This window comes from Sturnus vulgaris, chromosome Z, assembly GCF_052056855.1.
Source record: "Sturnus vulgaris isolate bStuVul1 chromosome Z, bStuVul1.hap1, whole genome shotgun sequence".
Taxonomy (NCBI): domain Eukaryota; kingdom Metazoa; phylum Chordata; class Aves; order Passeriformes; family Sturnidae; genus Sturnus; species Sturnus vulgaris.
This window is the reverse complement of record NC_142283.1, coordinates 59,845,598-59,862,377: the sequence shown is the minus strand read 5'-3', so window position 1 is coordinate 59,862,377 and position 16,780 is coordinate 59,845,598. Positions and strand designations below refer to the sequence as shown.

The 16,780-nt window shown below is 41.9% G+C and overlaps 1 protein-coding gene across 5 annotated transcripts in view; it reads right to left on the bottom strand.

Annotated features, from left to right (window-relative positions):
- Window positions 1-16,780, bottom strand: part of THBS4 (thrombospondin 4) — a 47,703-nt gene that overhangs the window by 1,942 nt on the left and 28,981 nt on the right. For all 5 annotated transcript variants that reach the window (XM_088156474.1, XM_088156476.1, XM_088156477.1 and 2 more), the window contains 14 exons: window positions 16,566-16,703; window positions 15,899-15,976; window positions 12,540-12,692; window positions 11,099-11,203; window positions 10,769-10,876; window positions 9,072-9,231; window positions 8,301-8,419; window positions 7,526-7,578; window positions 5,350-5,543; window positions 4,899-5,077; window positions 3,482-3,530; window positions 3,186-3,382; window positions 2,448-2,620; window positions 166-305 (listed from right to left, as the gene is read on the bottom strand). In XM_088156474.1, coding sequence (XP_088012600.1) covers window positions 166-305; window positions 2,448-2,620; window positions 3,186-3,382; window positions 3,482-3,530; window positions 4,899-5,077; window positions 5,350-5,543; window positions 7,526-7,578; window positions 8,301-8,419; window positions 9,072-9,231; window positions 10,769-10,876; window positions 11,099-11,203; window positions 12,540-12,692; window positions 15,899-15,976; window positions 16,566-16,703 — 1,846 coding nt within the window. The remainder of the gene's footprint in view (window positions 1-165; window positions 306-2,447; window positions 2,621-3,185; window positions 3,383-3,481; window positions 3,531-4,898; window positions 5,078-5,349; window positions 5,544-7,525; window positions 7,579-8,300; window positions 8,420-9,071; window positions 9,232-10,768; window positions 10,877-11,098; window positions 11,204-12,539; window positions 12,693-15,898; window positions 15,977-16,565; window positions 16,704-16,780) is intronic.

The window sequence follows — 16,780 nt, the reverse complement described above, 5'->3', positions numbered from 1 at the left end:
CTGCGGTGTGCTGCTGGTGTCAGGGGAGGCATTTCACAGCTGTGAATAACTTGTAAAGGAAGAGCAAAGGAAAAAATGCTAAATGGCTTAATCCAACAGCCTTACTACTGGTTCTTCACTGTCACTTGCTAGTTGTTAGCTAAAATGGCATAAGAGGAACATTACCATTGCAGCGATATTTCAGGTTGGACCAAATTATATTTTCCTGAGAGAAGCAGAAAACTCCAAGCCGTCCGCCACGCATTGTGGTGTCTATAGTTACACCAGAGTCTGCCACTAGGTCAGAGCCTTCATAAAATCTTGCCCTTAATGAAAGCAAACAGAAGGTCTATTAGGTCTTTTCTAAAGCTGCAACATTCCTGAAAGTAATACTGTTATCCATGGAGACTCTATTCTTGGATGTGTTATCCCTCCCATCTAGCCCAGGAGAGAAAAAGCAGTTAAGGTAGCTCCTGTGTAGCTGGGAACTGGAGCAATGCTGCATGCTGGCAAGACCCAGACAAGGGAGGACCTTGTGAGGGGTTTCTACATATGCTAAAAAAGCTTTGGAATGTTTTTATTTTCTGTAGTCAGTCCAACTGAGTGCTTTAGCTCTTGAAATTTTCCACCGTCAATAGTGATAGGAGAACCAGACTAGACCAGTTGAACAGGGCTAGATGGATATTGTCTTGCATAGTTAGTTGAAGTTTGAAGCTTAACCTTTCTTTTTTGTAATAGGAAAAGTTTCAAATAAACCATTGTGATCTTAAACTTGTCTGTGAGATTTCTTTAAAAATGTGAATATGATTAACTCCAGGAACTGTTTTGCTGATCTTGTTATAAAACCCATCAGCAAATTCCCAAATAGCCCTGTGGAAGCTGTGCCCTACCAGCTTCCCGGTGTGTGCTCTGTATTGAGGGCTTGAGCAGGACCACAGTGGAGCCAGCTGAGCTGTTTGTTACAGCACTGCCCACATCAAATCCTCAGCCCATGGGATACTGGGTAAATGACCTAGAGGACAATGAGCCTGGAGGGCCCTGTTGTGGATGAGGATACTGCTGATACATTTCTGCATACAAGTAAAAAGTAAATGGTGAGAGGAATGAAAGTTCCTATGTATTATCATTAAATAAGGGGGGGGGGGGGGAAATTCCTGTTATGTTTCTGATTTTATTTACTAATTTGCTGAGGCAGTTCAGAAGTATCTGTACAATGAATAGAACCTGTCGTGCAAATTACCATGGGAGGGGCTGGCTCAACTGACTTTTTCCTAGGCTTCCCTGAAGCCTCAGAAAACCTTTGCTAGACACACAGTGGTCTGTGGCCTAACCAGACTGCAGTGAGAGTGGACAGAGAGCTGACAGAGGCTTGCTTCAGGCCTGTCTGCCTTTAGTTTTAAAGGATTCTGTGACACAGACTGTACTACCTTTCCCCGTTACAGGGAGCATTACTTAGGCTGGTTGGAGAGACTGCAGCCATAGGAGATGTTTGCTCATGCAGCAGCTTCACTAACTTCTTGGTCTAAATGTAAGTTGTCACCCAAGATCTCTTCACTACTGCCCTGTGGCTAGGGCACAATAATTGACAGTATAAACGTTCTTAATCCATTTAAGTGTAAAAGTCAGTCATGCTCACTCCACTTACCATTGAAGTTGATGATTGCACTAGAGAAGTGGAATAATTACACTATCAAGCTACTACATCTCAACTACAAGGTGCTGATTTTCTTGAAGAAAAGCTGATTTACCCATATTTATGTTCTATTATAAGATTGAAAGACCTGAGATGATCATGCCAGGGCAGTTAGTTTTTTGCATTTTGACATCAGCCTTGATCTACAAGTATAATTCCTGCTGATTTCTCTGCTGGATGTTGCAGGGTAAAATGTTTCATCCTGAATGGTGATTTTTTAATATTATTAACATTTTTTACAAAGAAGACCCCAAAAAAGAATATATAACATGCTTTACAAATCTTTGACAAACTTTCTGACTATATGCTGAGTAATCTCGAATCTATCACATGAGGATAATTACTTGTTAGTTAGAATCGCAACTTTTAAGTGGACAACTTTTATTCTGTTATCCTAGAATATATAAATGAACTATCCCAATACCAACAAAAATATTCTAAAATATCAAAATTAAGAAAATTTGGAATATATTGCTTTTCAGATCAGTGGCCAACAGTAGCTTGGAAAACAAAGTGTTAGAGCCAGAAAAGAGCTCATCAGGGTAAGGCACAGTTAAAAGAGACAGATGGTTCATACAAAGAGGTTTAACATGGAATTGTCTAGGAAAAGAGCTGCAGGTTGAATTATGAAAGTCTAATTTGTTATAAGGCTTCATCAGTACAAAGCCCAGACATAATACAAATTCTCAGATTATCATCTGAGTCAGGTGTTGAGAAACTACAGTTTAGGCAGACATGTATCTGTACTCACCTTATCTGTCCTTTCCTCTCTTACCTGATATAACCAATCTGAGGTCTGTGCTGCAAGAACCAGCGATAGGAGACTTTGTCTTTCCACCCTACATTTCGGGGGTCCTTCCACAGCAGCCTGACCTGATCATTGGTGTCCCCTGTGTGCCAGAGGGAGTTCCGCAGGTGCTCGCCAGGACCTGTCTTGGATTTCACAGCCTGCAAAAATATAATTTTCCAACACTGACTACAGGGAAAAGTCACTTTCAGGAGCCAAGGCTGGTTTTTTTTGGTTGTTTTTTTTTTTTGGGGGGGGGGGGGTGGTTATTTGGTTGGTTGGTTTTTTTTTTTGGGAGAAGCAGGTCTGCAGAAGCATCCTCTCTGCTGCTAACAGGCCCCTAACTTCTGTTCTACAGCCACAGCCACTGCCTACGTGGACAAAGCAACCAGCTGGGTACCTGGACAGGAGGAAAAGGAGGCAATCTGACAGTAAGGGTCAGAGCACAATCACTGCACAGACTAAATGCTCCAGCTGATCAGAAAGGCGATATGAAGTTCCTTAAAAAACAGTGCTATTAAAAGGGCTGTGTGGCAGCTGCCTGACTTAACCGCTTTGACAGCAGTTGCCAGTAGAGAATAGCAGTCAGGCAGCACAGCTGACATGCAGTGCAGTGGCTGGGCTTACACATGGCATGATGACCTAGCCCACAGCCAGCACATGGCAAGATGGCATGGCCAGGCTGCAGAGAGCACTGTGTCCTTAGCTAGGAGCCACCACCGGTACCTTTAGCTGAATGCCGGGCTCTGCAACAGCTCGGAAGGGAGTCGCTTGCCAGTACGTCTGTTCCGTCTGTTTCCACATTACTACATAAAAGCTAGAGCTGTCTTGATAACCAAAAATAAAGCCAGCATAGTCGTCATCTGTCACTGTGTTCACATGAAAAGTGCCCTCAAAGTCAACGCCGTTAAAAGCCGTGTAACCTAAGGGTACACACAAGTTAAAAACGGTTCTGCAGAACACATGTTCATATTCTGTGCATTTTCTGCTGCAAAACTTGAATCTCAGAAGAGGCTACATACCAACAGCAAGGCCAGGATCGCTGTTCATAGTCTGCACAATTTCCATCCCCTGTAAGGGTAAATTCGGGGTGGTTAGTATGTGTTGCAAGCTGGATTGGCTGAGCCTGGTCTCCCTCTAGCACCTCCTTCATGCCTTTCTTCTGTTTGCTCACAACATCTCTGTCACACTTGTACTTCTGAACTAAAATCAATGAGAACTATAATCAAATAGTAATGTTTCAGCTGCTTGCATGGCCTGAGTTGGGAAAGATTTGTCAGTTTTCCTAGTGCAGAATTAGTCATACCAGTATTTTTCTTTCTTTCTCTACCACAACCTTTTGGAAATCTGAATCTTGCCAAAACTGGGGTGCAGGGGAAGAGGGAAGTGGGTTGTGGGAGGAAGAGAGCTTTTCCTAGGCTTAGCTCATACAGTTGGATCACGGAGTTCAGGATTAAAATGACTGCCAGGACTGGGTTAAGGAATATGTATACATCCCAGCTGGCTTGGCAGAGACTTTTGCTATGGAAAAAAACTGCATGTACCCTGTGACTCGTAACACATTAGCCTCCTGAAGGCTAAAATTTGTTACTGTAAATAAATTACTGGACTCTATCTAGGAGTATTGAAGTGCTGCATCCAGCTCTGGGGTCCCAGCACAGGAAGGACATGGACCTGCTGGAGGGAGTCCAGAGGAGGCCACCAAGATGATCAGAGGGATGGAGCACCTCTGCTATGAAGACGGGCTGAGAGAATCTGATTTTTTCAGCCTGGAAAAGAGAAGGCTTTAGAATGACCTAATTGTGGCCTTTCAGTGCCTGAACGGAGCCTACCAGAAAGATGAAGAAGGATATTTTACCAAGAGCATGGAGTTTCAGGACAAGGGGCAATGGATTCAAAGTAAAACCAAGTAGGTTTAGATTAGGTATGGAAAAAAAATGAGGATTGTGAGGCACTGGAACAGGTTGCCCAGAGATGCCCCAAAACCTGGAAGTGTTCAAGGCTGGCTGGAGCTCTCAGAAACCTGGTTAGTGATTGCAATGAGATGAACTTTGAGGTCTCTTCCAACCCAAACCATTCTATGAAATGCTCTGTTATTTAGCATGTCAGACTTTTAACTTATGGGAAGGATTAATGAAACTTGTTTGCTGCAGAAATATTTCAACAGGGTAACATGTCTGCCTTCTGACAGCAGTGAAATCCACCCAGAATAAGCCAGCATGTAGCTGTTTTAGATTTAGTTGTTTTAGAGCATCAATTTTGATAGCTTGAAGGCTATCAAAAGGAAAATTCGTTTGTTATTACTCATGGAAATAGTTTACTAACCAACAGCTTCCACTTTTCATGTCTGCCAGAGGTCCAGCAATTGCAGAGCCGATTTTATTGTGGTTTTCAAATGATCTTTCACAGACAGATAAGAAAGACCAAATCTATTTTTACCTGGTTCAGAACCACCCAGTTGGGATCAATCTGTGCATCCCCCTCTGGGTCCAACACCACTGTCTGATAGGCCCTGAAGTCTGTCAAGGTGATCTCTGCATTCTCAGGGCACACATCGATCCGATCAATCACTGTATCCTGGTCAAAATCAGACTCACAGACATCGCCAACTCCATCACCTGAATGCATCAGAAAAATGAGAGGAGATTTATGGTGCAGCAAGTTGGCCCAAGCATGGGATTAGGGTGTCCAAGAAGCAGGCAAAGCATCAGCCCTGCTGGCTGTAGTGCCTGAGGAAGTGCCTCGGTTTTGGCTAAAGGGCCATGAATGCTGCTGTTGTTCCTGGGAAGAGTGTATGCATCGATAATGACTGTGTTGCATCCTGGTGCACACAGTCTGGAGATGAATGCAGTGCCTGAGAATCAAAATGGCTCCTGAAGGCCCATCTTACCATTATCATCTTCCTGCCCTGGGTTGGGGACCAGCCTGCAGTTGTCAGGGCCCGGGGACAAGAGGTCAGGAATGCCGTCGTTATCATCATCATCATCACACTCATCACCCAGCCCGTCCTTATCTGTGTCCAGCTGGGAGCTGTTAATCACAGTAGGGCAATTGTCTGTGCTGTCCTGGTGCCCATCACCATCACTGCAAGTACAGAAAGAAAAAAGAAATGGTATGCCAGCATCAGCTCCTGCCTCTGCAGAGGGAACAGCATGGACAGCTGAGGGGGAAACACACCAGTGGCAGCTCTAGAGCTGGAAGCAGACCAGTGGGCAACACAGCCTGTTTTTGCTCAGGTGGCTGAACTGCAAAGGAGAGCAGGAACAAAGAGGCTCAGATAAGATAAGGTGTCAGGAGAGCAAAGACCATGCCAGGAGCTATAACAATACTGACAGAAAAGAAAAATAAGCCTTACATGGTGTGGGAAACATACTGGAGCCCAAGACCCATTCAATGTTCACTCCTAAAGGGTGTGTAAGGCACATCCAACAAGTGCAGCTTCACCAATTAAGAGCACTCAGGAGACAGCAAGAGCTAGACACCAGGTCCCTTGTCTTATGTACACATGTGCCTATTTGTCTTAGTGCTCATGAACATGCAGGTGTGAGTGTGAATGAAACTTTATGAGAGACTCTACATGAGCACCTGAAATCAGATTTATTTAAAAACAAGCACTGTTCTCACCCTCCTGCATAGCAACTTTTTCGTGCCAGACTTGGCACTGCTACGTTAGTACTTGGACTCTATGGCCTTGAACGTGTTTTTCAAACTGAATGATTGCCATCATGCAGTAAGAAATAGAAGAGAAAAGTCTGTAGCTCCCTCCAGCCATGGCTGCATCAGCTAGTTACTCAGTTCAGTTAGTTAGTGAAGAGCCACCACAGGGTCTTGTGTCCACAGGGACACAGACTACAGAAGAAGGTTCAAGAAGTTATGGGGTGGCTACATAACTTCTCCATCCCAACTGTTAAGTGCATCCCTGAAGAAAAACTGCCTGAAGTGTGCTGTGTTTTGTATCCACGCCAAAACCAAATTGCTTTCTAGCAATTAGCAGGCCCATTTTCCCTCAGCAGCTTCTTTTTAGCAGAATAAGAAGCAGAAGTCACCTGCAGCCAAATTAAGGTCATGCTATGGTTTATAGGTAGGAATATTCCCACATACCTCTCCCTGCTTAAGAAATGTGCTTTAATTTTAGGGTCAGAGTAATCAATGTTTGCACGATATTGAGATAAAATGCAATAAGCACCATACATGTGCTTCACACACATTAGTGAAGTTTATTAGTGAAGTCCGTTTTTTAAAACAGGAAAAAGAACAAAGACATATCAACTTAAGAGTAAAATGCTGATGGCCTTGGGAGGTACTAGCCCAAGACTGGGAATGATCCCTGCAGAGACATGGAAGTGGGCTCCCTGCAGGTCCCTTCGCAGACAGCAGCACCCACCAATGGCCCTGGGGTGAAACCCTGCAGCTGTCTGTGGCTGATGGAATGCTGTGACAGCACAGGACTTATCATTTCCGTAGCCTCTCGCTGTGAGGTGAACATGGGAGGTGCACATAACCTTAAACTGGCTATGCAGAAGCTGCTTCCAGACAAGTGATGCCATTTGTCATGAGATGGGCTCCTGTGAATGCCCAAGGCATGTGAAAGCCATAGACAGAGGATCCTTGTCAGTCTTGCTGTGCTAAAGCAAACTCTCTAAGTGTCTTACACTTAATAATAAAATTTTGTTTCTGCAACACTAGATTCTTAAGGAAAAACACAGAGCCTTTAACTGTGAAAATTCCGCTAAGGAAACAGAGAAATAAAAGAGGAATGAAAAATAAAGGGAAAAAGGAAAGACATTTTCTCACTGAGAAGCTCTGAGCAGTGCTCTGGGTTTTACAGTCAGAGAACTGCTTGAATGCCACTTCCACAGGAACTCAGAGGAAGCCTGTGTGAATGGCTATAAGGGTGAAGGCTTCACCATAGTACTCACACAGGGAAGTGAACAAGGCTAATAAATCCTAACACTGTTTTTGAAATAACTTCTCTCCGGAATTAAATCCAGGCTATCCTGAGGGATTACAGCTCTCAAGAATCAGCAGCATGCTTCATCTCAGGACTAGGCTCTCTCACAGCATACCTGTCCTGATTGGTATCACAGGAATCTCCAACCAGGTCATTGTCGACATCGGACTGCAAAAGGGAAAAGACACTTGTTTTACATGATATATTTTCTCTCTCGCATCATCCATCTAACCAAAAATTCAGTTTTATATGAAAAAAAAAAAAGACAGTAAATAAACATGGTTAAACTTAATCGAAGAGTTCAAGCAAGATTTCTCTACTACTGAAAATAAGTATTCCTCATTTCTAGCCAAGGTTTATTTCTTAAGCATCTTTTAAAATCTATTATGTTTCTCTTTTTTTCTGTAATTTTTCATTAGTCACAGGGGGTGAATCAGAATTCCAACAGATGAAAAGTTACAATGACTTCTCTCCTAGGAGCACTGAAAGTTTTGATAAATAAGGACACCAGGATCTTCATCCTAATTAAAGAAATACCAGTTGTAACTAAATCACATCCCTGTGTGGATTCTGGCATTAAACTCTGTGGGACTGGAGCCCATTTCAGAGCATCAGAGTAGAACATACAGGCTGAGCAGAGGTCCTAACAGCATCCCAAATTGTGAGAGTACAACTGGTGGTTCCACTTTCTCACATCAGGAGTGTCAGCAGGTCTGCAAAACTCTCCTGAGTACCTAGATATATACTGTATTATATTATCCAGGACATATACTTTATTATTAAAATATAAACACAGTGACTGCATGGGTTGCTTCATTCTTTTGCAAACTTTTATGCCTCTAGTAGTCCCTCTCCCTAAACAAGAATAATTTTTTCTTCTGTCTGCTAACCTGGTTTGGGTTGCTGATTGTAGGGCAGCTGTCACAAGCATCACCAACACCATCATTATCTGTGTCCTCCTGGTCTTCATTAGGGATCCTCTGACAATTATCCAAAAGGTTCTTAACACCTAGAGTAAAGTGGATTGTGTGATAAAGACAATTCCCATATTTGTCCATACTGGACAATATAAACATTAAAACAAAGACACCATTCCTTTTCAGCAACTACTTAATCCTGCAATGAAATTATAAGCCAGTTAATCTTTATGTGTGCATCACTCATTTAATAGTAGTTAGGAACATCTTGCTAAAGCACAGTTGTCCACCCCATCACACCCTTTAATTACACACAATTTCATTCTATCCTGTTCCTGTATCACAGTGTACAGGATGGGACACTTCATTTTTTTAAAACTACATTTGAAGGGGTGTGATTTTTTCACTTCTTTCAAGCCTCCTACAGCAATGAAAATAATACGTTATGTAGCTCTCGGGTTCCAGTGACCAGCAGCTGGCTGCTCTGGAACATTTGCACCTTTAAAGAAATGCTGAAGGATCAACAGCCTTAACTTCTACACAAAACATGGCTTGGTTTCTCTGTTACAGTGTACGGTGCTTCCAATGCAGGCTGAGATATGTATTAACTAAATTAAAATTATTAAAAACAAAGGTTTCATGAAGAAAGACTGTGTTATAGATGGTGACATGAAATCTAAAGCACAGGACACTCTGGGCAAATTTGAATGACAGCAGAGAAGGTGAAAGTGAAAAATCACCAACCATCTCCATCCATGTCATCATCACAAGCATCCCCTTTCCCATCACCATCTGTGTCCCTCTGGTCATTATTCAGGACATTGCGGCAGTTGTCACAAGCATCTCCGAAGATATCTTGGTCACTGTTTCTCTGGTTAACATTGGGAACCAACACACAGTTATCCTGCAAGAGAAAGGGAATCAGACATCAGTCAGGCCATGAATCTTTAATTTCTACTTTAGTTGATTTATAAAACTCTTATATTTATTTCTACTTCAAAAAAAAAAAACCAAAAAACCCCCCAAAAAAACCCCAAAATACCCCCAAAAAACCCCAAAAAACAAACAAAACCAAAAACACAACCAAACCAACCCAAACCAACAAAATAGTGTGAGCAGTTTTGACATTTTCTGTCAGTATTAGCTCTGGATCAGATTTCACTTGCTCCCTCAAAGCTCTGCTTTGAACTACACTGTGGGAACCCTAATCACAAACACCCAGTACCATAAGGCTTTACTTATAACTCTGATTTCTGATTCTCATTTTGCAAGGGTGCACGGTGAGGAACCTGTTTTGGTACCCGAGCTTTCTCACGTGGCCATTCTCAAAAGCTGCAGTTCAGAGACTCTGACAAGGTTTGCAGACGCTCTCAGTGAAAGGCCATTGCCCCCTTCTGGTACAGACTAGCTGGAAACTGGGGCAAGAACTTGATGTAAAAAGGTACCCGTTTTTGTTTGGTTTTGGCCGATTTGTTTGTTTCAAGCAAGCTGCTTTTGACTTTTAAAGTCCACCAGGAGGTATATGGAGAAAATTTTATTCTGAAGTGGTATAAAATTTCTGCACCTATCCAGCACACCCATGACCTCATCCTATTGCCCATAGAGAAGAACAGAGACTAGAAACAATATACAAGTTACTTGATTATGAAGGTGCTGAACTTGCAAATAGCTTTACTGTTATAGGAGGATTCAATTTTTTCATTTTAGAACATTAATAAAACCAGTGATTTAAGCTAGCAGAATTCAGTGTGGAACTCTGTGGCAAAACAGCCTGAGTCAGACCTTCTGTGACTGCTAGTCTGCCCTAGCTCCAGGTGGACGTTTGTACTCTGGATAACATGTTCTTGTTGGCTTGGAAGCACATTAAGCAGTATCAGTCAACAATCTTACTACAGAACAAATCAGCTTCTAAGAGTACAGGGTGAAAACAAAACAGATTTTCCAGTCTGAATGTATCCTGTAATATATTCTGTTGTGTTCCCACATGGAAACCTCTTCTGCATGACATGATCCAAAGCTTTTTCAAGTTATTGGCAAGACATACATTCATTAATGTAAGTTTTGGATCCCTGATGAAATGTGCTCTCAGGTCAACCTGCTCTTTAAATAGGAAGATGTTAACACAAGTAATGTTCCTGGAGGTCATGCTATGGGAGGATGTGACAGAAGGACACAAGCTCTATGCACAGAAAGCTCTAGAATTAAATTATAAAAGGTAGTAACAGAGGATACACAGGTGGGATTTAAGGCCGTGTGGTTTAAGTCTTTTAAGAATGAGCATTATATAAAAGACAGGATTTAAGGGGCCACTGACAGTGATGGCAATCTCTGGCAAACAGCAGCGAGTCAGATTTAGTCAGATTTCAGAATCACTTCCCATTGCAGCAATGGGAAATCCTTCTGTTTGCACAGACCCCTGCATGGTGATCTATACACAGCACCTGCTCATTGGGAATACCATCTCCATCTGCATCGTCATCACAGGCATCTCCAATCCCATCACCATCAGCATCTTCTTGTCCAGAGTTTGGGACAAACCTGCAATTGTCCTAGACAAAAAAGAAGATAAGTTGTGTTCTATAGGTAACTTGTATGCCTTCATAATTTGAATTACTTTTTCCTATTATTAATTAGTTGGAAATTACGCATAAAATTAAATAGAATTCAATAACCTGAATAAACGACAAATACATTGAGCCATGTTTCTTACAGTCTTCCTCTTTATCACTTCATGCTCTGAATTTTTATAGAATTAAGAAAGCATTTCTTACCTTTCTGCAGTTTTCAGCAGAGCATGAGAGTTCTTCATTAGGGTAGCCATCAATGTCAACATCTTTTCCACAAATATAACCATCACCAGCCCAGCCAATGCCACACTATCAATAAAACATCATAGTAGTACTATCAAATGATTAATGAGCCACAGTAGAAACATTCAAGAAGGAAAACTCACACCAGTCTTAAAACCAGCAGCATATGGAAGACATGGACACATACTCAAGTACAACGAGATACAGAGAGCTTGAAACAAAGTTTTTCTTTCCATATCAAGAAACGCTGCAGTGTATCCAGATATAGCTAGAAAGAGCTACAACTTGATGTCAACTGGAATGTGTGCCTGCCACACCTAGTAATTTCCGTCATAGCTATCGGAGCTATAGAATTCTTATAGACGCCGGCCAGGAACTAATTTTGGCTCCTCACTGGCAAATCGAGTAAAAGAAAAGAGACCTAGGTAGAGTATGCACCTAGCATCCTGGCAAGGGGCACATGGTTAGATGGGATGACTGCGTTTTTTTCGGTATCTGAAAAACATATCTGCAACTAGAGGAAGTTTTAAGAGAAAACTGTGTTGGCAATTACGAAGTTTGCGTCTGCAAAACAAATGCATCTGCACACAAGTTTCTCCTAGCCAATTAAATTATTACTATTTCAAACCAACGTATAATTTGTGTTGAAGACATATGCAAAGAATTTCATGTCAAAATCTGGCCTTGCCTTACAACTAGGACTTGTCTACTACAAGTATCTAGGCATCTTCCCATTACAGAATGGATCTAAAATATCCTAGATAATTTATCTTTGAAACAGATGTACTTAAAAATGAGACCAAAGTAAGTGCCAGCAAAAGTATGCACTGCATCCAAAAATAGGACACAGGATTAGTCTCTTTCTGTTGCAAGATGGAAAAACTAAGTCATATACTTCAGTATACTCTTACAGTGGAAGTTCATATGCTACTTGTTCTCCTCTGCTTCCTTAGCTGGTAAGCACAGTACCTCTGTCTGGAATCTGTTGTCTCACTTTAAAAAACATCGTCTCCATCAGCCAGCAAATACAGGCATGTTGGCTATGCAGAGAGATCCTTACTCACAGCCATGTAGCTGAGCACCAGAAGAGGAATTTGTCCTTGTGATGCCTTCTGTAGAGTGACACTTGACAGTCTTTTCTGAGGAGACTACAAGAAGTCTACAAAAGTGATTCCTAAAGACCTAATTACTCGACACTGTGAATATGATACATGAATATGGCTGCTTTACAGACATGTGACAAGAACGAAACAATTGCAAGGCAGTTTTCACAGCTGGTCTTGGCCAGTGTGTCACAATTGGTAAAACATCCAACTGTAAAAAATGACCACAAAGCCTTTCTCATTTCCAGCCTAAAATAGGCTGGATTTCACTGTAAAGATGCATGAATTAATGAACTCACAATACATGTCACCTCTCCTCTCCTCTCATCAATACAACGGGCATGGATGCTGCATGGATTGAGGGCTCGATTCCTACAGCTCCGTTCAGCCTGGCATCCTCTGGTTTGGTCTCCTGTATATCCTGGTTTGCACTGGCCACAGTGGTAAGACCCCTGTAAGAACAAAAAGTCACCAGCCAGCCTTTTAATGGTACTTTTTTCCTTTTTAAAGCAAGCACAAGAGCAAGATTCAAGTCGTACTGTTTATGCTGTGCAAGTATAGTTTTTCATCCATTGAGGCTTCTTGTACTGTGAACAAACTTTATTTTCTACAGGTATTTGGCTCCCAGAGTGCATTCTGGATAACATACTCAATTCTTGCTTGTTTAGATCACTATTTTGTTAAGCCAGAAAAAAGGTCATGTAGCAGCAAAAGCTTCTTCATAATGCCCTGTTCTTGCCAGCAGCACTCTACACTGCTTCCAGGTGGCTGAAACTTTGTGCAAAACTCTAAGCAGCTGTTGATTAATCAGGCTGGATGATCTTATTTCACTGTAAAGCACACACATCAATTTATCTAAAGGCAACTGGGCACAAATTTTAATCAAAGAGAGATAAGAAAGTAATAATATCTTTGTCCCACTTTAGTTTTTAAGCTAAAATGTTTTAAAATCAATTTGATCCAAATGCTCTTCAGAAAAGAATTCTGTATCTAAAGACACAGCTATCTTCATTTACACTGCAATAAGAACATCCATATAAGTTTTTGCTATGGTTTACCACGACACATGCATATGTATTTCATATTTATTATTCTCTTATGTAAACAACCACAACGGAGCTAAGCCAAGGAATCTCATTATGTGCTGGGCCAGTCACCATATGAGATATAAACAGATAAATGCTGATAAGATGAGGTCTTCTTTAGGCATCCAATATGGCTTTTGTCTCTATCTCACATTCTTTTAGACCTGTAACTTAAGATACAATAGTTAACTGAGAAAATCTTTTCATCTTATGGAGAATATGTTTTGATGTGTCAAAGGACAGAAATGGGCATATCTCTGACAAATATGCATCTAACCAATGGTAAAAGTGAGATGCTTCATACAACTTCACTCTTTGTGTACAAAGTCTGCTGGAAGAACTGTCAGGACTGTCATAGTCCACCATCACAGAGAAATCTACTTACTGCTCAGACGGACATTTTTTTTCTCCTATTCCTAACTTCATTATAAGTTTTGACTGTTCTGTCTGCATACTTTCAGGATGAAGACAAAAAAACCCAGATGACTGAAGATTAAAATAATCCCTGGGCCATGCAAATGGTATGGCTTATTTAAAACACACCAGCCTGTGCAGTTTATCCTAATGGACGCCAGGGTAGTATCTTCTGGAGTCTGCTGAATTCGCTTGGTATATTCTGTCCTATATCAAGCTCTGGTATGCATTATAATAGCCTCTAAGGCAGCATTTCCAGACCAGACTGTTTCTGAAGGGTTACAGGATTAGAAACCCCACAGTGCTGTGTTCTGACAGATGGCAGAACACTTGGTGCCTGCCCTCTGCAGACAGGGCCCGATGGCTTCCCAAAGAGGCTGTGTGTCTAGTTATGCAGCAAGATACAAAATGTGACAGTAAAGGTTCTAGATATTAAAACAAAGATACAAACATACTGAAGAGTGAAAACAGCTCTAAGAAAACAAGCTTATTCTCAAGGAAAGCTAACACTGAACACAAATGGTTGATTCAACAATACCTTGCTGACCACCTTTACACCTGAAGGATATTTTTAACCTTTCTCCTGCTATGAACAAAGCCTGTGGCATATACAGGACAACCAGGGGATCAGGCCCAGCCAGCATGGATTTATGAAAGGCAGGTCCTGCTTGTTCTGTAATAGGGTGACCTGCTCAGTGAATGAGCCTCTGACACCATTTCCCACAGCAATCCACTAGGGAAACTGGCAGCTGATGGCTTGGACAGGTGCACTGTTCATGGGGTAAAAAACTGTCTGTATGGCTGGGCCCAGACAGTGGTGGTGAGTAGAGTTACATCCAGCTGGTGGCCACAGGTGCTGTTCCCCAAGGCAGCTCCACAGGCTGGGACAGAGTGGCTGGAAAGGACCTGGGGGTGCTGGTGACAGTGACTGACCATGAGCCAGGGTGTGCCCAGGTGGCCAGGAAGGCCAATGGCATCCTGGGCTGGATCAGCAATAGTGTGGCCAGCAGGAGCAGGGCAGGGATTGTCCCCCTGTGCTGGGCACTGGTGAGGCCACACCTCGAGTGCTGTGTCCAGTTCTGAGCCCTCCCTGCAAGAAAGACCCTGAGGGGCTGGAGTGAGTGCAGAGAAGGGAACGGAGCTGGGGCAGGGTCTGGAGCACCAGTGCTGTGAGGAGCAGCTGAGGGAGCTGGGGGTGTTTATCCCAGAGAAAAGGAGGCTCGGGGGGAGCCTTATTACTCTAGAAGTGCCAGAAAGGATGCTATGGGTGGGTAGTGTGCCATTTTTTCTCCCAAGTAAGAAGTGATAGGAGAAGAAGAAATGGCCTCAGATCATCAGGCCCTCTAAGGTCAGAGATTAAGATTGAATATTAGCAATAATTTGTTTACACGAAGATTGTCAAGCATTGAAATTGGCTGCCCAGGGAAGTGGTGGACTTACTACTCTTGAAAGTGTTCAAAATAGGTGTGGATGTAGCACTTGGGAAAATGGCATAGTGGTGGGATTGTCAGTGCTGTGTTAAGAGCTGGACTTGGCATTAAGGGTCTTTTCTATCAAAAATGATTCTATGATCATGTTATTCTATGTCCAACTTGCTTCATAGTATTAAAGTGGTTGTATGCCCTGCCTATTGGATCCTAACATCTTTCAAATCTTTACTTCTCCTATGATTGCTCTCCTGGGTTTAATACTTATGGGCATTAATGTCTTGTACCAATTGCAGGTCTCTTTGTTTCCATTTATTTAGGGGGATAGCTGTTACTCTATGCATAACTCCTATAAAGACAGCACCCAGGGGAACAGCTTGTTGCAGCAGTTCTCAGGAGGCAGGAGATAAGGGAAGCAAAGGTCTAATTTTCAAACGGGGTTTCTTGATATAATATACCATAAACACGCATCCCTGGATGGTATGGAGAGAAGAGCTCCTGCTCTTCAGGGAAAGTTATAAGGATACAATTCAGATGGATGTGTTCATCACATTGATCAAGTTGATTTTTTTTATTATTAGCTAGGAAAAGAGGAAAGGCTTCTTTTATTTATAAGACGACCAAAAAAATTGTATTATTAATTGCACTTCCATCAGACCCATAAATCCAATCCGAGCTCATGGAATTTTAAAACAATCCATTTTTTAAAGGCATAAATGAAAAGATGCTTACCAAAGTGTTTATGCAATGGGAATTTGGAACACAGAATCCAAGTCCTCCATTCTGACATTCATCAATATCTAAGCAGACCTAGCAATAAAGCAAATCCACAAATAACAAGTGTCAATTTATTGAGATAATTGTTGAGATCAAAGACCGAAGAAACAACATCAAAGTTTAAGACTAGAAGAGATGTAGTCTCTCCTGAAACTTCTCTCAGAATGTCATAGACATATCCATAGGCTGACTTTCCAAACCCTGAGGAAACAGAAAATTTCAACTTTAGGATGTACTCTGGTTCACCCAGAAGAATTTACACAAAAACTGTGTTCCCATTCTAGGGTGCTTACAAAAATATTAAAAAAAATTACATAGGCCTTTTAAGTATTTTTCTTCCTAGTTCAAAGTTTACAGAAATCAACAGAACCCCCCGAAGTTGATCAGAGATATTTACAAAGATAATGACACTTTTTTCTTGTCTCTATGCCAGTCAACAGTATTCGATTTTTAGTACTCCCATTAAAGCTATGCAAACACAATTCAGTCTCTAGCTGAAATATTCTGAGCTCTGCCTAACAGCATAAGGCAATAATGGAATGACTGAAAACTAAATACAATTCAATAAAGATGCACTGCTAATATAAAACCAGCACCTTGCAATGGAAGTGCTACCACTCACCTGCTTATTGCTCTTGGCATAGCTGAGTCCTATCCCTTGCACGGTTTGTCCCGTATATCCTGGAGGACAGGTCTCACACCTGAAACCTGGAGCAGTGTTCACACATCGCACCCCAGGGAAGCAAGGGTTGTAACGACACTGAAAAGAAAAAAACCAACCAAGCACAAGTTCGTGCTTCAGTAACATCAAGACTCTGACTGTGTGTTCAGACCTCT